The 26,738-nt window shown below is 36.2% G+C and overlaps 2 protein-coding genes across 3 annotated transcripts in view; both read left to right on the top strand.

Moving 5' to 3' along the window:
• LOC107561269 (zinc transporter ZIP14-like) overlaps positions 1–12,346 on the top strand; it is a 32,366-nt gene extending 20,020 nt beyond the window's left edge. Inside the window, exons 4-9 of one of the 2 annotated variants that reach the window (XM_016245678.1) lie at positions 3,927–4,096; positions 6,273–6,395; positions 6,907–7,098; positions 8,533–8,752; positions 8,851–9,035; positions 11,289–12,346. In XM_016245678.1, coding sequence (XP_016101164.1) covers positions 3,927–4,096; positions 6,273–6,395; positions 6,907–7,098; positions 8,533–8,752; positions 8,851–9,035; positions 11,289–11,441 — 1,043 coding nt within the window. In that variant the 3' untranslated portion in view covers positions 11,442–12,346. The remainder of the gene's footprint in view (positions 1–3,926; positions 4,097–6,272; positions 6,396–6,906; positions 7,099–8,532; positions 8,753–8,850; positions 9,036–11,288) is intronic. The other variant, XM_016245679.1, reaches the window with a different exon arrangement.
• A 4,596-nt stretch (positions 12,347–16,942) lies between these two features.
• The window catches only part of susd2 (sushi domain containing 2), a 46,847-nt gene continuing 37,051 nt past the window's right edge, over positions 16,943–26,738 (top strand). Inside the window, exons 1-12 of the mRNA XM_016245676.1 lie at positions 16,943–17,123; positions 17,249–17,447; positions 19,715–19,863; positions 20,231–20,398; positions 21,181–21,355; positions 21,475–21,676; positions 21,921–22,006; positions 23,230–23,498; positions 24,808–24,951; positions 25,022–25,180; positions 25,862–26,050; positions 26,487–26,546. Of these exons, the coding sequence (XP_016101162.1) occupies positions 17,045–17,123; positions 17,249–17,447; positions 19,715–19,863; positions 20,231–20,398; positions 21,181–21,355; positions 21,475–21,676; positions 21,921–22,006; positions 23,230–23,498; positions 24,808–24,951; positions 25,022–25,180; positions 25,862–26,050; positions 26,487–26,546 (1,879 nt within the window). The 5' untranslated portion in view covers positions 16,943–17,044. The remainder of the gene's footprint in view (positions 17,124–17,248; positions 17,448–19,714; positions 19,864–20,230; positions 20,399–21,180; positions 21,356–21,474; positions 21,677–21,920; positions 22,007–23,229; positions 23,499–24,807; positions 24,952–25,021; positions 25,181–25,861; positions 26,051–26,486; positions 26,547–26,738) is intronic.

Genomic DNA, 26,738 nt, shown 5'->3' with positions numbered 1-26,738 from the left:
AACACTATTTAGAGTCCCAGCCTCAGAGGACACAAGAGAGCAGTGGATTTATTTAGGTTACTGTATTGCTTCTGCCACACAGATCTAAAATAAACAAGAGATTTATTTCCCAGCTGTTTACCTTCACAGACATAACTGACTGTTTTTGTAACTCATGTGTTTTTAACATAAACTTGTGTGTGAATGAGAACTTAGAATAATACTCACATGCTGTGACAGCCGCTTTCTGTCCGTGTGCTTCGGATGTGTGCACTCAGAGAACCTTATATCAGAAGTTTAAACTCATATGGTTTAAAACGCATGATTTCAGCACGATAAACATGATAATCAGAACCAAAACATGTTTTTAGCAGATAGGAGCTGTAATGAAACAGCTCTATTCTGGAAAAGGGGGTGGGGAGCAGCAGCTCATTTGCATTTAAAAACACAGGCCCGAAAAACAGCTTGTTTCTGCTTCCACTCAAAATAGGCATTTTCAAAATTATATAATGATCTGTGGAGTATTTTGAGCTGAAACTTCACAGACACATTCTGGGGACACCAGAGACTTATATTACATATTGTAAAAAGGGGCATAATATGTCTCCTTTACATTTGATAGTGACCGTTTGTGTACTGCAGTCTTCAAGTCATTCCACAGATTTTCAGTGGGGCTTAAGTCTGGGCTGTGAATAGGTCATGCAAGGACATTCACCTTTTTCTCCTTCAACCACTGTGTGCTCAGTTTTGCTTTGTGTTTGGGTCATTGTCATGTTGGAAGGTAAACCTTCTTCCCATTGACAACTTTCTGGCAGAGGGCAGCAGATTTTCCTCAACAATTTGACGGTATTTTCCCCATCTATTTTTCCTTCTATCCTGGCAAGTGCTCCAGTCCCTGCTGCAGAGAAACATCCCCATAACAGGATATTACCACCTTTACTGTAGGAATGCTGTTATTTGGATGGTGATCTGTATTGGATTTCCACTAGACAATATAGCAGGGGTGGCGAACTCCGGTCCTGGAGAGCCGCAGCCCTGCAGAGTTCAGCTCCAACCCTAATTAAAACTCACCTGCCTGTAGCTTCCTAGTAACTGTTCAGACCTTGATTAGCTTGTTCAGGTGTGTTTGATTAGGGTTGAAGCAAAACTCTGCAGGGCTGCGGCTCTCCAGGACCGACGTTCGCCACCCCTGCAATATAGTTTGGTGTTGAGGCCAAAAAATTCAATTTTAGTCAATTTTATCTGCCTCAGAATCCTCAGAAGGTGCGTTTTGGCAAAGCTCAGTCGTGACTGCATGTGGCCTTTCTTGAGGAGTGGCTTTTTTTCTTGCAACCCTCCCATACAAGCCACATTTGTAGAGAATTTGTGATATTGTTGTCACATGCACACAATGACCACTCTTTGTCATAAATTCCTGCAACTGCTTCGGAGTTGCTATAGGCCTCTTAGGACCTGTTTACACCTGGTCATTTCATGTGTTTTCGCTGGTCTGATATCTATCTGATTTGTTAAAACGTTTCCATTTACACTTGGCCACATAAATGTGTCGCCGCAAAACGGATGTAAATCCGATCTTCAATTCCCGCGCTATGTAACGGAGTTCACGTCAAAGAAATCAAGAGATAAGTGCTGCATTTTATTAATCAGACCGCAATAGGAGAGCGTGTGGCATCAGCACTGGAAAGATAAGTTTGTCTTACTACTTTTAATGAAGATGATTGTGTGTTGACCGTCTGCGTCTTACTTTTTCATTCGCGGCAGTTTGCGCATGCTGAATAGATGCTCAGCTACTCGTCCGCGGCGATGCATGTTGCATTAGCGCAGTCATATCTGACTATTATAGCCTATATAGCCTATAACACGCTCTCACATGTTTATTATTTTAAAATTTTGGGAGGAGTAAAATTTACATATGTGGTTTCAACAACCAGGTGCATTTACACTGGTCCAGTTTCGTCTGTAATGTGGCCCAGACAACCTCCTGAAGTGGTTTGAGCGATCGGATTTATATCCGTCTCGAATGCGTTTCGGAGGGCATTTACACCTGGTCTTTTCACGATCGGATAGGTATCCGATCAGACAAAACGCATGAAGTGACCAGGTGTAAACAGCCCCTTACTAGCCTCTCTGACCAGTTTCCTCCAGCTCTTTCATCCAGTTTGGAGTGGCGTCCTGATCCAGGGAGGGTCTGTGTTGTACCAAATACCATCCACTTTAAAATAATAGACTTCATTGTGCTTCTAGGCATTGATAAAGCCTTTGCATTTTTTTTGTATCCATCTGACTTGTGCCTGTTCACAACTTTATCCTTGAGATCTTTTGACAGTGCCTTGCCACCCATAGTTGATTGTTTGCTTCAGTTGCACTACCAAGGACTGAAATGCTCCAGGAAAACTCTTTTCGTGCTGAGCTGATCAAAATGACCACAGCTGATCACAGTTGAAAGGCAAATGGCTTTGTTTGCCATTGTGAAGGTGATTAGCTACACCTGAGTTTACAAGTCATTTTTAGGAGGGGGTGATACTTTTTCCAGCTCAGTGATTCTTTTTTTTTTTTTCCTGACATGTTGGTGTTATATCTTTCACTTGGATGTTATAAGTTGCACTGAGTAAGTACAGCTGGATAAAACAAAAACAGTGACCGTCTACATTTCAGGCTGCAAAGCAACAAAATGTAAAAGGGTGTGATTCTTTTCTTTACCCACTGTACCTTGAAAGCTGTAGGAGAAGTTGGGAATTTTGGTTTTGGATTGTTAAGCCAACATAATGTTTGATGTTTGTTCCCACACTTTATCGGAGATGATCAATACCTGCTGCCTCAGTTTGCCTCCACCACTTTTCAAATTGTTCCTCTACCCCTGAATGCTGCTTTTACAGTAGACCACTAACACTACATTTATTCACTGGCTCAGTGGGTATGGAAAGAGCTAATTAAGTGTTGGATGTTGTTGGTGCTGTCATAGCTCAAGCAGAGCTACAGGTACACCTTTTGTGTGCTGGGTGTTGATGGTTCATTGGCTGGTCAACATGAATATGGATGTTTTCAGTTCCTCTGTTGCCTCTGGTGTTTAAGGAGGTATAGGCTGAGAGGAGGAGGAGTATTTTCAGCTATCCTGTCAGGTTTGAATGATTTTCAGTGACCTCATGTCTCAAGGCATCATTTGGTCAACAGGAAGCCACCTCCCCCTACTTCCTCTGTGAATGAAACAATGGATTTTAAAATGTGAACAATATTACCTTACACTACCATTCAAAAGTTTGGAATCAGTCATTTGTTTTTGAAAGAAATGAATAGTTTTATTCAGCAAGGATGCATTAAATTATTAAAAAGTGACATTTAATACATTTATAATGTTACAAAAGATTTGTTTCAATGCAGTTCTTTTGAACTTTCTTTTCATCAAAGAATCCTGAAAAATAGAAAAAGCTGAAAATTCAGCTTTGCCATCACAGGAATTGATTGCATTTTAAAATATATTAAACTAGAAGAGTTATTTAAAATGTATAGTAACATTTTACAATATTACTAGTTTTACTGTATTTTTTAAAATCAAATAAATGCTGCTTTGTTGAGCATAAGAAGCTTTTTCAAAATTTTGAACGGTAGTGTAATAGCATGACTCTGAAATGTTTGATTTATTGCTATTAATTAATTTTATAAATTGACATCAAATCTGTGCAATTTATGAATGAGATTTAATATTGTATATTTTCTTAAAATGTAAAAACTCTCATTGTGGTTGCATGAATTGATTTGATCATTCAGTGGCCCACAGAACTGAATTTTTCACCTCAGGGAGTAAATCTCACGTTTGAGATTATGAATATCAATCTTTCACCAAGTATTAATTATTTAGCTGATTAATTAATATATTCTTTCTTATTTTTTCCCTTTCTTTTCCACTTCTCTTGTTGTCTCTCTCTGTCTATCTTCTGGTTGTTGGCCAGTGTGGGGATATGGTTTCCTGTGTGTGACAGTGATATCTCTGTGTTCACTGTTCGGGGCGAGTGTGGTTCCCTTCATGAGGAAAACCTTTTACAAGCGGTTGCTGCTGTACTTCATAGCCCTGGCCATTGGTACTCTGTACTCCAACGCCCTCTTTCAACTAATCCCAGAGGTAGAGTGGACACGTGGGGGAAACGGGTTTATAGACGTGTGCCACACAACCAGACTGAAGACAGTTCTAATTCCACTCTATCTAGAGTTCTAGATTTTAGAGTTTATATGTCGAGTCTGACATTTAAAGGAGTTGTTCACTCAAAAGGTTTAAGTTACTTACCCACATGTCGTTCCAGACGTTATGTACAGAACAAATGAAAATATTTTATGCAAAATCAAGGAAACGTTGAGTTATCTCTACACATTTTTAGGTTTTATCTTTCTTTATGCAAATTATTTATTCTATTTGTCTTTCCCTTATATTCTTTTAAATGTTTACTTTTTTTCTATTAAACTTTATTTATTTATTAACTATTTTATGCAATGTCCAAACTGCTGTTTTCTGTACAATAAAAATGGATTTGATGAAGATGTTTATTGCAGTATAGCATTGACAAAGTACATGTAGTATCTTGGGTTCAACGGAGTCCGAATGAACCCCAAACATCCTAAACTCAAACCTTTTATACAGTTACAGTTTGCTACCCTTAATGTAAATGAAGTTGCTCCTTTCGTAACAACTGTATGTTAATGAAGTTCTGACACCCCATTGTCTGAGATGGTTTTCGGTGTCCCACAACCCATTCCCATTCTACAATTGGTTACCTTTTGATCATGATGTGATCATTCCAAATGGTGCAGAAACAACATAACTGTTGACTTTCTTGTCCTCTGTAATAATTAAACCATTTTGGGAAATGAGCATGATCAAACATCTGTTGTGGAATCGGAGTCGGGGCAGACTACAGTTTCTTACACCGTCAAGCTCAAAAAAGGACATAAAAGTATTAAAGTAGACTAGTTTAGACTCCCGATACACAGATACTTACAGTACATAATATTTAGTGTTTCCTGAAGCCGATCAATAGAAGTTGGTCGGTGTGACTTTGAATCATTCTTATTGTATGTGAAATAACAGATTGGATAAAAATCTATTTTTGTGTTCTAAATAATAAAATAGTATGTTTTGGAACAATGTGAGGGTGAGTAACTGATGACAGAATTGTCATTTTCAGGTGAACATTCCCTTTAAGAACACACATAAGTCTTTCTGGCCTCAGTGGTTCTCCCCAGCCGGAGGCCTAGAAAATAGAGTAAAAAACGATCAGTAAACTTTGTATTGATCCATAGAACCTTTGTTATTGTTGGAGTTCTCACTGGACTTATTATAATCATAGTAATGACCATTTAATGTACTTTTTTGAGGCAAGATGGCATGGAACTGGAGCACACATTTAAGTTTTAAATTTATCTGACTGAACTATTCAAATGTATACTTATAAGGGAATGGCCCAATTCGTGAAAAAAATAAATAAATCATAATACAGAGGTGAAAAGCCAAACAAAATGGGGGTGCGGGGGAGCCCTGAGGCATTAATGAACTACACTAAGACCCCATCTAAAATAAATCCCATACTCACTCTTCTTGACAGCTTTTAACCAAGTGTGAAATAAATGTGAAGAATATGGTTTTAAAAAAAGCCCAATTGATTGTTTCTGGTGTCTAGGAGAGTGATTAGGGGTTTGTATTTAGAATGTATCCATACTAAGTATATTATGTACTCATTCACACATTCAGTCTGCTAACACATATGCAGCGTTCTCTACTGTTCAAAGGTTTGGGGTCTTATGTGAAATATTTGTAGTATGTAAAATAACTAATTTATTCCTGTGATACCAAAGCTGAATATTCAGCAGCCATTTCTCCAGTCTTCCGTGTCATATGGTCCTTCAGAAAATATTACAATATACTGATTTGATGCTTTGAAGGCATTTCTTGTTATTATCAATGTTGAAAACGGCTTTACTTTCTTGTGGAAACTGTGCTATATATATTTTTAGGATTATTTTATGAATAAAGTTCAAAAGAACAGCATTGTAGCAATATAAAAGTCTTTTCTGTTACTTTTGATCAATTTAATGCATTCTTGCTAAATAAAAGTATTATTATTTTTGTATCTTACTGACCCCAAACTTTTCAATTGTAGTGCTTTTCAGCATTCTGTGCATAATTTTGTGTTAATAAAAACATGTTTTTCATTATTTGAGGTTAATAACAAATGCTATATTATTTTATATTAGTTTGAATAAAGTAGTATTTGACATCTTAAAGCATGCTTTTTTTCTGTATATAGGCCTTTGGATTTGACCCCATGGAAGATTATTATGTGCCCAAGTCTGCTGTCGTGTTTGGAGGATTCTACCTGTTCTTCTTTACAGAGAAAATCCTGAAGATGATCTTAAAGCCAAAGGACAGGGTGAGCTTGCCTTGGACTAATGATCTGTTCGAGTAAACCATGAAAACAGCTTTATCTGACATTGTCATTGTGACATGGGTTCCCAGTGACATAAAAAAAATCACAAGGAGGAACTAGAACTTTTTAAAGTTCAATCTCATGAAGTTTTGCTTTGGAATGTGTGAACGGTATGTACAATATGTGCATGTCTGGTTGTCGCTCCTCATGGGCTGCACTATTCATTTGTAGTATTCTTTGAAAGACAATTTAAAAAAGATGTTAAAAAAGGAACCTAAAAAGCTTAAGTCATAAAAATACATTAACTGTTTTGTTGTAGTCTGTAATGGTTTGTCCAGAGCCAGTAAATCATTTTACATGAATCAGAAGATTTATTATTGAACTTTTTGCTTTTGAGATTGTAATGTGTTGTAATGCAGCACCCTCTAGTGGAGAAATGTCTTTGCAAGCTTATTTACTCACTCTCATTTTTTTCTGCTTGCGTTTCTTATTATCTAATTGTCTCTTGTGTTAGGGGGGGCATGGCCACGGTCACAGTCACTTTCCTGCAGAGCGCTATGCCAACTCTAATGGTGACTTGGAGGATGGTGTGATGGAGAAACTGCAGAATGGAGAGGCTGGAGAAGCATCTTTACCCAGAGTGGAAGGTGATGCCAGAGGGCTTGGAGAAGATGACAAAATGATCAGCACTGGGCAGACAGTACAGGTGAGGAATAAAAGAAACTACAAATTTCAATTTGCTTAAAAATCTTTTCCAGTTCACAAAATTATTTAATATTTGAGAACAAATGTGGTTATCTGTCGTTTCAATTAATCGGGCTTAAGTGACTATAAGCCTCACCCACAATTATATCCCTTAAAAACAACTTGAAATCAAAATTGACCCAATTTAGTTCTAGCATGTTAATGTCATGCCAGTATTACTGTAATTATGATTTTCCAGCTTGTAAAAACTTTCCAGATCTTTGTTGAATTTATAATTACAGCTTGGAAACTCTCAACTTATGAATGCTCTGACTTTTTTTCATTCATCTGTGAATAATGACTGATGACGTCATGTAAACGAATCCAAAATATAATGAATGTGCTTCAAGAGCATATAGATGTGAACAATAATAGTCATTTTGCTGTCATCAAAGCCAGTCATATTGTGAGAGTTGCCATAGAAACACATTTTTCTGAGTCTGAGGACGTGAAAGGCATCTCAGAGTTGTCTTCTTATAATTGCCATAATTTCAGGACAATGTAAATGCGACATTATTCATCAGCGCGTAAGGTTTTTTAAGGAAAAAATTGTTTTATATATAACCTTTATATTTATAACCTTCATTAAAATGCAAACGCATCTATATCGAAAACAACTTTTTCTTATCCGAGCTACAAGAACCCTACAGAAGCTAAAAGAATATGTTTCGTGATTCAATCAAATTCTAATGGATAAAATGAAGTACCAGACTACATTATATCACTCTCTCTATATCAAGTCACTCAAAAATCAGATTTAATGTTGCAGACATCAAATGCATTGCCAGTGTTGTTTCATCTTATTTTGGGTGCTGTTCCTCTAAGGTTACAAATAGAGGTAAAAAAAAAAAAATATCTAAATAGAAATCTTTTGTAACAATATACAGTAAGTCTTTATTATCACTTAACATATACATGCTGAATAAAAGTATTAATATCTTTCAAAGAAAGAAAGAAAAAAACATACTGACCTCAACAGTGGTGTATATTGTTACAAGTATTGTAAAGTAATTGTACAAGTAATTCTGTTCTTTTTAATGTTTTATTAATCAAAGAATACTGAAAAGTACCACAGGCTTAAAACAAATATGAAGCAGCACAACTGTTTCCAACATTGATAATAAATCAGCATATTAGAATGATTTCTGAAGGATCATGTGACACTATAGACTGGAGTAATGGCTGAAAAAATGACATTTTACAATATATTCACATAGAAAACAGCTATTTAAATTTAATAAAATTGCGCAATATTACTGTTTTTACTGTGTTTTTGGTCAAATAAATGCAGCATTGGTGAGCATAAGAGAAAAGTCTTACTCCAGACGTCTGAATGGAAATGGATATTTACTGTATACACTTCTTCATTTTTCCTGTATTTGTGTCCCTCTCGCAGGACTCTCAGAGTTCAGGTGGTGCTGGAACGGGTGGATGTTATTGGCTTAAGGGCAGGGCATACTCTGACATCGGTACTCTGGCATGGATGATCACTTTGAGCGACGGTCTGCATAATTTCATTGATGGTTTGGCTATCGGAGCCTCCTTCACGGCTTCTGTGTTTCAGGGCATCAGTACATCAGTGGCAATTCTGTGTGAGGAGTTTCCACATGAGTTGGGTGGGTATTACTGACTCTGTTATACAATCAATCAAAAATGGCCATTAACATGCTGAGTCTGTAGTCATGTAAATGCTCTGCTGCATCTGTGTGTCCAGGTGATTTTGTAATCCTGCTAAACGCTGGCATGAGCATCCAGCAGGCACTCTTCTTTAACTTCCTGTCAGCGTGCTGCTGTTATCTGGGCATGGGCTTCGGAATCCTGGCTGGGAACAATTTCTCTCCTAACTGGATCTTTGCTCTAGCCGGAGGCATGTTCCTCTACATTGCACTGGCTGATATGGTAAGAATGTGATGCTGTTCGTTTGCTGGCTTTAAATGACTGGGGTGGATTGCGTTCATTTTTGATGATTCCTGAGGGTGAGTTTCTATGATCAGTGAAGTGTAAAAGAGGTGATTACCAGTGCTATTGCAGGGTTTCAGCAAGCTTTAAAAAGGTCTTAAAAAGTTAATTTACACTTCAACAATTTAAGGCAGGGGTCTCCAAACTCGGTCCTGGAGGGCCGGTGTCCTGCAGAGTTTAGCTCCAACCCTGATTAAACACACCTGAACCAGCTAATCAAGGTCTTACTAGGCATACTAGAAACTTCCAGGCAGGTGTGTTGAGGAAAGTTGGCCCCCCAGGATCGAGTTTGGAGCAGAAAGTCTTAAATTTAAAGTCATGGCATTAAATGCTGCTTTGCACCGCCAAAAAAAAAGTTGTCTTCCTCAGTATTTTTGAAAAAAATTAACTATTGTTTTCTGAGAAATTAAACAAAATTAAATGAGTTTATTCTTAAAACACAAACAATATCTGTCAGTGCAGTGTGAAAATTACTTTTCTGTTGGAATTAATTTGACTTTTCTAAGCCCATTGCCAGATATTTATTTATTCACATTTCACAGAAAACAGGACTTCTTATCATATGTAATTTTGCTTCTCAAGTAAATGTATCTTGTTTTAAGAGTCTTTAGAGATTTGCACTGGAAAACAATACAAAAAAAATCATAATTCAAATTCCATCAAATTCTAATGTTTGGGAGCAAAGGTGTTATGCTAGCCTTATGCAATTTCTTTGTAAAACGATTTAAACAGTAGAATTAAAAAGAAATTGTATCTTTAAACTTTGAAGTGGTGATAATATAACTGATTGTGTGACATTTACATTCAGAGAACATATTGACATATTGTGTTCCCATCAACTTATTCTATACGTTTTCTTTACTTGATCTCAAGGTCTTTAAAAGGTCTTAAATGTACCTTCATAAAACCTGAAGAAATCCTGTATTGTATACTAAAATTAAGAAAATTACATTTAAATTACTTGTTTATTTTGTGAGCTAAAATCATTTAAAGGAGACATATTATGCCCCTTTTTACAATATGTAATATAAGGCTCTGGTGTCCCCAGAATGTGTCTGTGAAGTTTCAGCTCAAAATACTCATTTTGAAAATGCCTATTTTGAGTGGAAGCAGAAACACGCTGTTTTTCATGCGTGTCTCTTTAAATGCAAATGAGCTGCTGCTCCCCGCCCCTTTTCCAGAATAGAGCTGCACCATTACAGCTCGTACCTGCTAAAAATATCTCTTTTGGTTCTGATTATCATGTTTATTGTGCTGAAATCATGCGTTTTAAACCATATTAGTTTAAACTTCTGATATATGGTTTTCTGAGCGCACACATCCGAAGCACACGGACAGAAAGCGGCTGTCACAGCATGTGAGTACTAAACTAAGTTCTCATTCACACACAAGTTTACGTTAAAACAGGGACGCGGGAAGTAGGGGTGCTGAGGGGGCTGCAGCACCCTCTGTTTTCACATGGTTGCAAATGCAATGCCAAGTTTGTTCATTTCAATTTATTCAGTTTTAGCATTTAATAATTTATTTGTAATGATCTCTGAAATGTAAATTGTAAGTGGGCTATAATAAACCCATGTTTATCTTTATAAACATGATTAATTTTACTTGTGATGTTTTCTATATGGGATGATTAGCCTAATCCTCATGAACAAGTGACGCTAGCACGTGGTATCAGACATGAACTATACAGAATGCGAACAAGATTAACTTTAATTCAAGGAGATAATGGCGCAAAAGCGAATTTCAGATTTTTTTAAATGCCCATCCCAGCAAAAGCTTTCCAAAATCGGCATCCAAACAGCCCCAGCACGAGCACCGACGTAAGTGATTTTCACAACAATATTAAGCAGCATTGATAAGTTTCTTGAGCAGCAAATCATCATATTAGAATAATTTTTTCTGTCACACGATCTTTCAGAAATCAAGTAATGACTGCTGAAAATTCACATTAAAATATATTAAAATAGAAAAACGTCATTTTAAATTGTAATCATTTTTTACTTTCTTTTTTGCTGTATTTTTGATCAAATAAATGCAGCCTTGGTGAGAATAAGAAACTTGATAGCTGTCTAACTTGCTGTCTATGAAAACAGAGAATGTCATTACTCAAGTGGTTATCCCGAAATTGATGCTGTTGATTTTATAATTTTTTTCTTACAATCCATGTGTCTCCATCTTCCTTTGTTCCTGCAGTTTCCGGAGATGAATGAGGTGAGTCGTGAAGAAGAGGAGGCCGGAGGAAGTGGATCTCTGCTAACTTTCGCCATCCAGAACGCAGGGCTGCTCACTGGGTTTGGCATCATGCTTGTACTTACCATTTACTCTGGACAGATACAGCTTGGATAGCACAGGACCTAAATACAAACTCAGACACTAAAGGACTATCTCAGCACCTGGACTAAAACCTGAGACCTACTGGAACCTCCAGACTTTAATATGAGCCAGCTGTGCTGACTTGTTTTAAAACATTTGCCCAGCTGGACTAGGTCATGACATAAATTGAAATGTTTGGGCTCAGAGTAAACCTTGGACTGTTTAAACGAGGCTAGAATTGACTGATCCGTGAACTTTGCTTTAGATTCATCCAAAACCTGGGACCTGTTGATGGATGTGGTACCATTCATCTAATTTAGGCCTTCTCTGGTTCCTTCGTCTCAGCTTTAGGACACAGTAATGTCTCTGTACCGTGTGGATTCTCGTTCCCCAACATACACATCTGGGCATTTTTGTATTGATTTCTAATGTTCTCATTATTTGATTTTGATTGTGTTTTTCAACAAAATGTCTCTTTCCCTCAGAGATGGGCCTTTCTCGTAATCCTGACCATGAGATGTAGAGTATTGTCCACTAACTGATGAGTAACGGATGGGATGAAACTTGACTCGTTTTACCTACATTTAAAGCGACATTTAAAGATGTAAAGCACTTTAGGTGTAGAGCGATACACAATAAGCGCTATATAAATGCATCATTCATTCATTTAGTCAAATGTAGGTTGTTTCCTATGCTTCATACCAAATGTTTATTCAAAAGAAAAAGTCTAAACCATTAAAATAAAACAAAATAATACCCCTAGGTTTTTCCAATGCCTAGGGACAAAACATAGATATAGTCTCACTAGTTAGCTGGCATTCATAATTCTGCTAAACTGAACGTTATGTAGGTCACTTTAATCAAAGGTTACTGTGCACTGTTGCACAAGTAGGTTTAAGTTTAGATACAATACAGCGTCTGTTCACAGATCGATCGTTATTAAAAACCATTAAAATAAAACAAAATAATACCCCTAGGTTTTTCCAATGCCTAGGGACAAGACATAGATATAGTCTCACTAGTTAGCTGGCATTCATAATTCTGCTAAACTGAACGTTATGTAGGTCACTTTAATCAAAGGTTACTGTGCACTGTTGCACAAGTAGGTTTAAGTTTAGATACAATACAGCGTCTGTTCACAGATTGATCGTTATTACATTTTTCCCCTCAATGTCATTCCTTAATGGCAAGCAAAAACAGTAAACGCTTGAAACAAAAAGGCACTAATTCTTTTATTGAAGGTTTTTATTTGACCTCTTTAACAAAAAAGCAGAGACCAAGGTTCTTCTAGAAAAATGTATTCTAACTTTGATCTTTTCATTTACATGACCAGAATAAGTGGCGCATATTTTATATGCGCCATATAGCAGAATATTATTTTCACAAACACCCTCCTATTATTTGTACTTTGTATAACTTTGCGTATTAATTGACAGAGAAAAATGAACACACCAACCTCAATTAGTTATAATTGCCTTTAATTATTATGATAATTACTCTTACAAAACTCTATAAAACACCTATTTTTCACATGCTTTCGTTTGATCTGAATGCAGTACTCTTCATAATTTAAGAGATAATTAGAAAATGCAGGCAAAATGTGTGCATAAAGGTGTTGTAGTGTTTCTGTAATAATATGATCATTCCTCTACATATAGCACTGCAGCACAATACTTAGAGCTCTTTGCTAACTTCGCATCTAGACTGACAGAAATCATTTTGAATATCGTTGGATTTAAAGCTGAAGTGTGTAATTTCTAAGGCACTAGTTTAGTCAAATGTTATTGCAAAATTTAGACTGTTTTGAAATAGATTGCCTGACTGCTACCATTGGTTGCCATCCCAAACTCACGCTATTTGTTGAGCCAGTCTTGCTGTGTCAGGATGCTGAAATATTTTTTTTCCAGATTCAGTGTTTAAACCTTTAGGGATAAAATCAACCAGCAAATGACTTGCTTATAAAATGTATGTCTGCATATTAAGATGATAATAAAAAAAATTAAAAAAAATTAAATATTGAAAAAATTACACTTCAGCGTTAAAGATGGCTTGAGTTTTAGAAGTCAGTTTTAGAAGTGAAATTTAGAAATCCGCTAGTAATATTGCACATGATCTATGATACAGGTGTTGAATTTCTATGCAGCAGAATATAATTTCAATGGTTAGAACAAGCTATGAGATTATTCAGAAATTGATCTTACACTTCTGATCAACCTTTGCTCACAGTAGATCCCTTGGTATTGCTTTTGTCTTCCACATAAAATGTATTTTCCATTATGCTTCCATTGCTTAATAGGCATGCTGTATTCGTATCTGCTGTTGCACTGATAGTTTAAAGGTGTAACATACAGTACATCAGTCGAACCTGATACCCCAGTATGCCGTTGAGCAAATAGTTAATAGATCATCATATGAAAGGTCATTTTAGCTCTGTATGAAGTGAATGTGATGAGGTCTTGTGCGTATAGCCAACAACAGATCTGAGTGTAACTTACTATCAGCGTAAATTTATTTTTAAATGCCCCTTTGTTTAAGTTTATGTAGTTGCATTCAGCTTTGTGTGCAGCCATTGTTTCAGCTGGCGTCTTATTGCTATGCATCGACACGTTCTCTAAAGTGAGTTTATGCCTTAAAGAGAGGAGGTAGTCTCAACGCCATGCATCATTCAGTGGTAAAAAGTTATACGTTTTTGTACCTCATTTTAAATTCAGTAATATTAAAAATATAAAATAAAATGGTAGTGTAGAATGTGTGTGAATGTCCATTTGTTATTTTTTATTTTTTTTAAGTCATTGATTTATGTATTTTGTCACCAGTAATTGTATTTAAATGATAAACTGTTTTGTTTAAATTTGTCAGCATTTTTTTTTTTTTTGTGGCAGATGAGAGCAAGTGCACCTGTTATGATGAAGGCATTTTTTTTTTTAATTACTGTAAACATCTCAAGTGTTGTGAGTCATGATACCTGTGCAACATGTGAAATCTGATTGCTGGTAACTGTTTTTTATTTATTTATTTAAATATTAAGCCATGAGCTTTCAGTTCATCTTTTGTGCAATGAAAAAAAAGAAAAGAAAAGAAAAACATGATACAATCTGATCCAAAACTGACCAAGTATTTAGGAACGATTATTGATAATAGGCTGAAGTTTGATCAAATCATTAAAAAGTCACATCAAAGATTGTATCTGTTGAGGAAGCTGAATTCTTTTAATGTAGCCTGCAGAGAGTCATTCTCAGGACTTTCTATAATTCATTTGTTGAAAGTGTCCTGTCCTTTTCCTTTATTCGTTGGTTTGCCTTATTGTCTACAAAGAGCAAAAATCGTTTGCAAGGTTTTGTTAATATGTGCTCAAAAATCTTAGGTGTTCCCTTGCGAAGTCTTACATTTTATTATGAACAGCAAGTGATGAGGATATGGCACATACAATTATAGGAGACTGCACACACCCTTTGAATGATTATTTTAAGTGGATGCCCCTTGGGAGACGTTTAAGGTCAATTAGATGTTCCACAAATCGGTATTTAGTTGATTTATACATTTTTATTTATTTTTATTATGCATTTGGTGCATTTTGAGTATTTGTATGTGCGTGTTAAATGTTGCGAAGCACTACGAAAGTCTGAATTAATTGCCCCAAGGGGATTAATAAAGCTCTAAATTAAATTGTGTTGGTATCCTTTCATATGAGTGTAGCCTAGTATACTGGTCTTCAAAGGCTTTTATCTCACATATGCAGAGAGTGGGGTGTATGTTTACGCTCACAACAAACCGTCGAGTTCTTAAAAAGTCTCAGTGGCTAAAACACCTTCAGGAATAGAGTCGTTTACAATATTACAACTTAACTATTTCAAGTCTCCTCCAACATTTCATCAACTGAAGGATGATAGCAATATCACCTGACTTCTACTAACGATGTGAATCAATAAATCAGGAGTCACTCACTTCACTGGCGCTGTGAATCATGTCTATGCGAATCACAAAGCTCTTTAAATCATTATACAGGTACAACGACATTAGCTTATATTCATATTTTCTGTATAATTTTTAATAAATGTAGAGATGTTACCGATATTTAATTCAATGAGTACAAACGTACGCTGCAATCTTGGTAACTTCATTTTATAACAATTAATTCTTTATTTAACGATGTATAACAATAATATTAATCTTCAAAAGCTTGAATAAGGCACTTGTTTATTTATTTACTATATATTTTAATATTGAATAAATTGCAACTTAATTACAGTATATATAAAGTTTGAACGCACCTATTTATTTACTTAATCTACATATATGCATACGGTATATTATTTAAATAAAATTAACATCTAACTTTAATCCTTAAAAGTTTATTTATTTATTGTTTTATTGTTTATTTATTTCAAAGGACTTTAATTTTGAAGCTTTATTTTGGGGCATTCCCGTAATCGTCACATTTCGCACACTCAACTGCGGAGTGTGTCCCAAGTCTAAAAGTTGCACGAGGACGAGTTCAAAACTTTGCAATCCTAATAAATGTGCACGCACGTGCAATGATAATGCTTTGCACAGGTAGCAGCATTAAACGAAATGCATGATATGCACGTTTCCTTGACTGTTAAACAGTTACAAGGTACGTTAAGAGAGAGAGAGGGAGTATGGCAATATGGCAAGCCGTTTTGACTTTTATTCATTCTCAGGATATGAATTCTTGATATCAACAATTTAATTGTCACTAGTGACAATTAAATTGTTGATATCAAGAATTAACATTGTTACTAGTGGAAATGTAGTTGCGGATATCAAAAATAGCCATTGTTACTAGTAGAAATCTAATTCCTGATATCAAGAATTAACATTGTTACTAGTGGAAATGTAGTTGCGGATATCAAAAATAGCCATTGTTACTAGTAGAAATCTAATTCCTGATATCAAGAATTAACATTGTTACTAGTGGAAATGTAGTTGCGGATATCAAAAATAGCCATTGTTACTAGTAGAAATCTAATTCCTGATATCAAGAATTAACATTGTTACTAGTGGAAATGTAGTTGCGGATATCAAAAATAGCCATTGTTACTAGTAGAAATCTAATTCCTGATATCAAGAATTAACATTGTTACTAGTGGAAATGTAGTTGCGGATATCAAAAATAGCCATTGTTACTAGTAGAAATCTAATTCCTGATATCAAGAATTAACATTGTTACTAGTGGAAATGTAGTTGCGGATATCAAAAATAGCCATTGTTACTAGTAGAAATCTAATTCCTGATATCAAGAATTAACATTGTTACTAGTGGAAATGTAGTTGCGGATATCAAAAATAGCCATTGTTACTAGTAGAAATCTAATTCCTGATATCAAGAATTAACATTGTTACTAGTGGAAATGTAGTTGCGGATATCAAAAATAGCCATTGTTACTAGTAGAAATCTAATTCCTGATATCAAGAATGAACATTTTAACTAGTAAAAATTGAATTGTTGATATCAAGAATTCATATCCTGAGAATGAATAAAAGTCAAAACGGCTTGCCATAGAGGGAGACCTTTGCCACAATGTCATGACTGAGAACCACACATGTTTCATACCGAGTTTGCATACGACGCCTAAGTTGATATTATAACATCTCGGCTTATTTTAGCCAGAAACAATGTTGTGCAAATATAAGGACAAAATCCATCTCTGTATGTTCATAGTGCTGCTCCTTCAGCTGTTTTCCAGGACTGCAGGTAAGCTCTTCTTACATGTACTGGAGTAATAATCAAGTGTTTCAGTTGTTAGGCTTCAAAGAAGCCTGTTGTTCTGTCTTCTAGAGAATGCAGTTGCAGCACTATGTCTTTACTTCCTTTCTCAGCGCAGTCATGTGCCAGGAGCTGTGGTGAGAAGTTTAACACATGCTCCTGTCATGCAACGTGTGAATCTCTGAAGGACTGCTGTGCAGATTATAAACAGTTTTGCCTTGACATTGAACCACACTCTGGATCTTTGCTGGGAGGCACAGACTTCAAAATCCTCAACGCTACATTTGAGCAGAACATTAACCTGGCTTGCAGGTAAGAGTGCCAGAAATCTGTTGATGTTCTCTGAAGCGCACAAATCAACTGTTCATAAACACTGGAGACATTCGTACCTTGCAAGTTTACTGTAATGTCACAACACAATGTGTTTAAGTATTTGTTCACCGAAAAAATAAAATTTCTCATGTCCCATTTGTGTGTGTGTGTGTGTGTATATATATGTATGTACAGTGGTGTGAAAAAGTGTTGGCCCCCTTCCTGATTTCTTATTTTTTTGCATATTTGTCACACTTAAAAGATTCAGATCATCAAACAAATTTTAATATTACACAAAGATAATGCAAGTAAATACAAAATGCAGTTTTTAAATGATGATTTCATTTATTAAGGGAAAAAGGCTGTCCAAACCAACGTGGACATTGCCCCCTCCTGTTAAATCATGAAAGAACTTTAATTAACCACATTATTTTTTAGAAAGCTGAGTTAAATTTCACTAGCCACACCCAGGCCTGATTACTTAAGAAATCACTTAAATAGAACCTGTCTGACAAAGTGAAGCATGCTTAAATAGCAACACATCATGCCGCGATCTAAAGAAATTCAAGAACAGATGAGAATCAAAACAGTTGACATGTATCAGTCTGGAAAGGATTATAAAGCTATTTCTAAGGCTTTGGGACTCCAGCGAACCATGGTCAGAACCATTATCCACAAATTGAGAAAACTTGGAACAATGGCGAGCCTTCCTAGGAGTTGCCGGCCAACCAAAATTACTCCAAGAGCGCAACGACGACTCATCCAAGAGGTCATAAAAGAACCCAGAACAACATCTAAAGCACTGCAGGCCTCACTTGCCTCAATTGAGGTCAGTGTTCATGATTCAACAATAAGAAAGAGACTGGGCAAAAACGGCATCCATGGGAGAGTTCCAAGGCAAAAGCCACTGCTGACCAAAAAGAACACAAAGGCTCGTCTCTCATTTGCCAAAAAATATCTTGATTATCCCCAAGACTTTTGGGCAAATATTCTGGGGACTGATGAGACAAAAGTTGAACTTTTTGGAAGGTGTGTGTCCCGTTACATCTGGCGTAAAACCAACACAGCATTTCATAAAAAGAACATCATACCAAGAGTCAAACATGCATAGGGGCGAGGTCCTGTTGGAGTATGGCCGTGTTTGCTTTGGTGCAGATGTTAATGTTTTAAGGTTTATAAGGTTTATGAATCTATTATCTAGTTTAATTATGTGTATTTACTGTAAATTTATTTAATGCTGTCATGTAATTTGAGATTCAATCAAAACCATTGTTTTTATGTCAGAAAAATGCTGCTTAAATTATAAATATCATCACTGGACAGTTATACTTTAAAACTATGTTCCATAATACTACACTAGTTTAATTTTAGTGGCTTTGATTCATATATTAAACAGTCCATTCATGCTCGAAAACCCTCCAATGTGGCTGAATTAAAACAATTCTGCAAAGAAGAGTGGGCCAAAATTCCTCCACAGCGATGTGAAAGACTCATTGCCAGTTATCGCAAACACTTGATTGCAGTTGTTGCTGCAAAGGGTGGCACAACCAGTTATTAGATTTAGGGGGCAATTACTTTTTCACGTAGGGCCAGGCAGGTTTGGACAGCTTTTTTCCCTTAATAAAATTAAATAATCATTTAAAAACTGGATTTTGTATTTACTTGCTTTATCTTTGTGTAATATTAAAATGTGTTTGATTATCTGATTTTCACACCTCTGTGTGTGTGTGTATATATATATATATATATATATATATATATATATATATATATATAATGAAGATCATCTTGTCCAGGTTATCTTTGCATTTTGTGTTCCTAATAATAAGTAATGCATTTTTCATACAATTAGTGTAAACATAGTTATTGCATTCAAATGTCATTATATATTACTATTTAATGTGTAATATTATACAGCAATATACTTACTATGCAAGAACAGAATACTAATCTACAATGTTCAGTAATCACATATTCTGGCATTAAGGGAGTTTTGGCTGAAAGTTATTCCTCTTGATTTTGTGCCTCAAGTTCTCTAGAACAAAGTTTGAGTTAAAATGTTTGTTTGGTACAAGAAGTGGCTTTGGTGAAGGCTGAATAAGATAAGATGGAAATGTTCTCATGTTACTGCCAGCTTAAGGTGAATAGCTTTTTTGTGTTCCTCAGTTGCTCAGAATAAAAGTGCATGCTAAATAAATAAGTCTGTCAGATCTGATCTGATCAGTGGTATAAATGCACTCCAGTGCTGAACCGAGTGTGTTTCACAGGTTTAACTCAGAGATTTTGACAGATGGCTATGTGGATGAGAGCGGAGTGGGTCACTGTATCACTCCGCTGCTCTATGAGTCGGGCTGGATCCCTTTTGAGGTGTCTACAGATGGAGTCAACTATGACAGATCAGGGCGGTGGCTCTCAGGTGAGCTACATAAACCATAATGCACACTGAGGCTTTGTGGGAAAGTCAGTCAAAGTGTACCTTATTTGCACATTTCTTATTTATCAGTGAAAGGTATTCCAAATAATTTGATCACATGCATGCTGTTTCAAAAGTATTGTGACATTGTGTTTAGTAACCTAGGAGACATTCCTTTCTAGAACATTCCTTCAAGTGTTGTTCTTAGCTATTATCTATTATGATCGTATGGTTATTGCATTATGGCCTGATTAGATATTGTAGTCAAACCTCCCAAGGCATATGATATTGATACAAGTTCACTGTAATAAGTTTGTCATAACGTAGAAGTATTTATTTTAATGATAAGGTGCTTTGTCTGATTTATTAGTCCACCACAGTAAGCTGAGTCCTTTTTACAAGATCATTTTTGGCAATGCCACACAGTGGCAGTACTATGGCACTCCTAACGTCAGCGGGGATTTAAAGATGATATGGATCTCATCTCTAATAAAAGCAGAGAGAGTCAACATTGAGCTGTGGGGTTACAATGAGACTGGTGAGTAGAGCACAGATCTATCTATATATCTGTCTGTCTGTCTTGTTTGTCTATCTATATGTCGTTCTATCTTTCTATCTTTCTATCGCTCATTCTAGCTATTCTTCTCGTTCTATCAGTGTTTTATTCTATTTGTCATTTTGTCTGGCTGTCAGTCGTTCTGTCTGTCTGTTGGTCATTCTGTCAGTCAATCTGTAATTCTGTCTGTCGGTCCTTCTTTCTGTCAGTCTTTCAGTCATTCTGTCTGTTGGCTGTTCTGCCTTGTTCTGTCTTGTTCATTCTAGCTATCGTTCTGTCTGTCATTCTGTAATTCTGTTTGCCGGTCATTCTTTCTGTCTTTGTGTCTGTCAGCTGTTGGTTGTTTTTGTCGTTATGTCTGGGGGTCATACTTTCTTATTGGTCGTTAGTTCTGTTATTCTCTCTGTCGGTCATTTATTCTGTCTTTCTGACTGTCGGTTACTATTTCTGTCGTTCATTTGTTCCTTCGGTCATTCGTTCTGTCCTTGCTGTCTGTCAGTCATCCTTTCAGCCTTTCAGGTTGCGCTTCCTGTCAGTCGTTCTGTTACCTTTTTGTTTTGTCATTCTGTTTGTCGGTTGTTCTTTCTGTCTGACAGGTGTTCTGCCTTTCTGTCTGTTGGTCTTTCTGTAGTTCTGTCTGTCAGCCTAGCTGTCTGCCTGTTGTTCTGTTTATCTATCTTTCTGTCTAGCTGTCTGTCTGTTTATAATTGGTACTGTCTATCTAAAATGCATATAGAAGATATACATTATTATTAAACTAACAGGAGAGGCATATTCTGCAAACTGGGAGGCTGAGTGGAAGTATCTGTACACAGTGGGCAGAGATGTACCCAACAGTGGAGTTTTCAGTTTCACCCCACAAATCGCAGAAAATTCATATTCCTTTTGGGACCTAGGGAGCATGCGGGTCAGTCCCAGCACTAAACCAGACGGAGCCCGGTAAGAACTTTTATTAGTTCATATTAGTATTTCTTTTGTAGTTTTTATAATGAAATTGTGTAAAATGTTATGGTTTCAATATCAGACTGTTTGAATAAAGACATACTTTTTTTGTGCAGAGATGTTAACGCCCTGTGGAGTGGAGCGCATGCGATCGCCTGGCATCTAGAGGAGGCGTTCAGGAAGGACTCTGCAGGCTGGGCCCTGGACAAGTGTATCAATTGGGATAAAGAAGAAAAAGCAATGCCCAACTTCCTTACTGAGATCACCGATTGCCCATGCACACTGGCCCAGGCCCGTGCTGACACCGGAAAATTTCATGTGGGTGTAGACTAGAGTAATAAATTAATCTGATATTGTTTTGGACACCACAGTTTGCAACACTAGCAGCAACATCATTATTTGAGAATTTTTTACACTCTACCAATTGCGGATTCAGGCAAATGTAAATACATAGGGTAAAACAGTTTTAATTAAATGTGATAAAGCTATATTCATTTAAGTGTCTATATTAGAGCTCATTATGCTGAGTTGTGTGTGTGTGTGTGTGTGTGTGTTTTTCCAGACTGATTATGGCTGTGATATCGAGGCAGGTAGTTTGTGTGTTTACCATCCAGGTGCAGTTCACTGCGTCAGAGCCATACAGGGCAGGTAATATGTCACTTATCAGAATTTTAAGTCAAGTCACCTTTATTTCTATAGCACTTCATACAATGCATAGTTTGTCAAAGCAGCTTAGTGATAAACATAACAATTGCAGAATCAATTATGCAAACCTAACTAAAATTCTGCTGTAAAGCAGTTCTAAAGAACAAAAGCTTGAGTCAGTTCTGTGTTGGTTCAGTTCAGATAGGGCTACACAATAAATTGTACTTAATTGTGATCGAAATTTCTGCTTCTCTCTATATTAAGCATAATCATCTGCAACATTTGCCCACTGGCTATTTATCCTGAAACAAGCTTTTCCCTTAAATCGATACATTTTCTGCCCAGTGGGCTACTTAATCTTCCCAACCCGGCAACCACATTAAGGAAAAAGTGCTGATGATCAGAAAACACTGGCAAATATATAAGTTGGAGTTTAGTGATCTCAATTGATATATTCTGCCCAAACATGTCTTCTCAAAAATGTAACTTTTCTTTCACGCGGTCGTTTGTGCTGTTTGCTGCGATTTAAATCTGTGAGCAAACCTTACAAGTTAATGTTCCCTTGATTTGTGCTTATGTGATTTGATTTATGCTTATTCCAATTACCTATTGACCAGTATGAATTTGTTTAACATGTGCATATATGCTGGATATGTATATATAGACACACACCTCTCTTGCCACAGAAAATTACGGTAACACTTTAGAATAGGGAACACGTATTCACTATTGATTCAGAGTTTTTTTTTCTCAATAAACTCCTAATTTGCGGTTTATTAATAGTTAGTAAGGTAGTTGTTAAGTTTAGGTACGGGGTGGATTAAGAGATCTAAAATAGGGTCATGTAGAATAAGCCATTAATATGTGCTTTGTAAGTACTAATAAATAGCCAATAAGCAGCTAGTTAAAAGTGAGTATTGGTCCTTAAAATAAAGTGTTACCTTTTTTTTGGTGAATTAATATTTAATAATAATGACACTTAATTTGAGTAATTTTGGTAACACTTTATTTTACAGTATTGCCTAATATACTGATCTATCGCTAATTTTAATACTATATTATACTGATAATGATGCATGTGGGGAATTTTGACAGTAATAGAAACACAAAATAGACAGTGGACAATGTCAAAAATATAATTTATATTATAATCCATTCTGATTGATGTAAATACATTTAATTCAGTTCGATTTTTAGTCTGTTGATAAATATTTTTTCCCTTGTAGTCCTGAGTATGGTGCCGGTCAGCAGTGTTGCTATGACAGCACTGGAGCTCAGGTGCTCACGGGAGACTCTATAGGTGGCAGCACCCCAGATCGAGGGCACGACTGGGGGGAGCCGCCATACAAGAAACCACCCAGAGTTCCAGGATTCTCTCACTGGAAGTATGATGTCATCAGTTTCTACTACTGCTGCCTGTGGTCAGACAACTGCAAATACTACTTCACTCACCGCCCGTCCAGTGACTGCAGAACATATCGTCCTCCCAGAGCAGGTACAGAAAATATCTGCAATAAATGTATATTTTATTTAATGCTTTTTATTAGGGCTGGGCGATATAGCTAAAAAAAGCAATAGAAATAGTTTTTTTTAATTTAACCAATGTATTTATAATTAACACAATTTATTGAGACAAACAACAAATATTTTTAGTTTTAACAATCAAACACAATAAAAATTAAACATATCTCATTTCTGATGTTTTATATGCAGATTAAATAGGTCTTTATTGTATAGGTCTAATTGTCTCCCGAGGCCACAGGAGGGCGCAATGAGCAAAATAATGCAGTGCATTTAGCAAGTAACTCTATAAAAACGTGCATTACGTCTAAATTAACTCCTAAAAATCAAGTATAATTTCGTAAATTGCATAAACGATTATGAACAAAACAGCATCATGTATTTATGCATTGTTTAATCCAAAGAGCCGAGGCACCATTCACACAGACTGCATTTAAAAACATGAGACGCAGTGAAAAGTAATAAACCTCCACAAATTTGCGACGTGTTTTCTAAAAGTTTAAACTGTGTTAACTTTGCATGGCTTTCTATACATCTCTTGTGTGAGATGCGAGTGCATCAGTCATATTTGTCCGTCTAAAAAATGCGCTGAATATGCGTTATGTGTGAATGGCTTGGTTTCGGTTTTAACCCATTCAAGATCTTCTCCGCATTGAGCTTTTATATTTCTCTAATATGTTGAATGCATAACACAGCAGCGGCGCGTCTCGTGGGCTAGACTAACAAAACATTAAAATGAAACAATGTCACTCACATCATTATCACCGCATTTCGTGCTCCACTGATGACGTCCCCTGATGCACACCTAACGTTCAAATGCAAATGTTTATTTTAAATTCGTCTAATATTCATTCTTTATTCACAATCTCCTCATCACAGGCAGGCACAGCTCTCAATTCAGCATGTGTTAGTGTTTGTGTGTGCTGTCTGCGTCACTCATAGCACGTGCCTATATCGTGCGATATATCGAACATTTTTATATCGATATCGAAGGAGGTGTACCGTCGATAAATATTAATACCGTTTTATCGCCCAGGCCTACTTTTTATTTTAAAATTTATTTTTTTGATACTATTTATTATTATTATTGTTCTTAATTTACATTTTTGGCACTTATATTGGCAGCAATAATAGAGATAGGGCAGGAAATGATTGAGAAATGTCTTGAACCAGAAGCAAACTTGTCAAATCTGTGGACTAGCTGATAGGCCACTGCACTGAATCTTTAGATTTTTGTGCAAATGTTGGTTAATACATCCTTATCTTTTCCATCTTTTCATTAGCTGCTGTGCTTGGTGACCCTCACTTCATGACATTCGATGGTGTGACTTTCACCTTCAATGGGAAAGGAGAGTACAGTCTGGTTCACTCTTCAGACTATGAGCTGTCTGTGCAAGGCAGGACTGAACCAGTGAAATTTGAGAATGGTGAGTTCTGTAACCTTCCATATTAAGGATGGATTGAATCAGACCTGGGCTAAGAACATTGTTCTTTCAGGTACTGTTGCTATGGCAACACGACTCAGTTCGGTGGCCATGAGGGAGAAAGACTCTGATGTCATCGAGGTGCGTCTCAGAGACCGAGTAGATGAGCTCCAAGTCTTAATGAACCAACAGGTGCTTTCCTTCTCTGAGCAAAAATGGATCGACCTTAAGGGTGAGAGCAGTTTATTTATCCTCTCAAAGTCAGCTTTAGCAAAGCACAGTTTAGCAAAAGCACAAAATAGAAAACTATTTTCTCAGCAACAAATCAACATATTTTACATGATTTCTGAAGGATCATGTGACACTGAAGTTATGGCTGCTGTCACAGGAATAAATTGCACTTAGAAAACAGTTATTTTAAATTGTAATATTTCACAATATTACTGTTTTCACTGTATTTTTTATCAAATTAACGCAGCCTTGGTGAGCATAAGAGACATCTTTTATAAACAAAAAAAACCGCACCAACCCCAACTTTTGAAAAGTAGTGTATTCTTGTAAAATGCATAATTATTGGCAAATAATTGAGCACATAATTGGCCATTATTAATTAGTGAAACTAAAATATTTGTGTCTTTAAATTATTTGTTTGTTATGTTTCTCTTTTATACGGTTATCGGGTACTTAAGCAGATGTCTGCAAAACAAATTAATGTGTTAAAATATTGGCTTAATTTCTTAATGCAGCCATTGACCTTCACAGTTTCTGTTAATACACATTTTGAAAACAAGCACCCTTTATCAGTTTAGCAGATGTACAAGATGAAAAATCATAATCTGTTATGCTGTCAGTTTAATTTTGTGTTACTTGTTTATATATGTGATCTGTTTTGCAATCTCTGTTCTCGTTCCAGGTGTTTTTGTTTTTTCCCCTAAACCTACTGATGTGACAGTGATATTTCCGTCTGGGACAGGGGTAGAGGTCAGGGCAGGTGGAGGGGTCATGACCCTTACCGTCCTACAGCCGCATGACTTACAGAACCACACGCAGGGGCTGCTCGGTACAATGAATGACGACCCTGAAGATGATTTCACTTCTAGTAATGGAGTGATCATCCCTCTCAATAGCAGTGCACAGGATATATTCACCTATTGTGCTGGCTGTGAGTAACCGTTTCACTTTTACATTACTTTACTGCCAGTGCAGTCAGTTCAGCCAGTGCGTGATGTAATTGATTGAAACTGAAATTACAAATTATACTGCTAGTCAGATATCATTTACTTTATTTATGAATTTCATCCGATTTAATTTACTCTATTTATAAAAGGCTCCATCTGTTGTAAAGGTACAGTTTGCTCATTTAAAACCATTTCATATTTATTCTATGACTATTCCATGTGGCTTATGTGGAATCACAGATTTAGTTTGTCACATAAATACTTTAAATGCATATGTCTAGTTTTTTTTGGATTATTTATTTATTTTTTGTAATTTATTGTTATTTTTATTGTTATATATTTTGATGTGGTTGCATTGAAATGGAGTGATCATCCCTCTCAATAGCAGTGCACAGGATATATTCACCTATTGTGCTGGCTGTGAGTAACCGTTTCACTTTTACATTACTTTACTGCCAGTGCAGTCAGTTCAGCCAGTGCGTGATGTAATTGATTGAAACTGAAATTACAAATTATACTGCTAGTCAGATATCATTTACTTTATTTATGAATTTCATCCGATTTAATTTACTCTATTTATAAAAGGCTCCATCTGTTGTAAAGGTACAGTTT

This window comes from Sinocyclocheilus grahami, unplaced genomic scaffold (genome assembly GCF_001515645.1).
Source record: "Sinocyclocheilus grahami isolate Dianchi unplaced genomic scaffold, SAMN03320097.WGS_v1.1 scaffold762.1, whole genome shotgun sequence".
NCBI lineage: Eukaryota > Metazoa > Chordata > Actinopteri > Cypriniformes > Cyprinidae > Sinocyclocheilus > Sinocyclocheilus grahami.
This window is presented reverse-complemented; position numbering and strand designations above follow the sequence as displayed.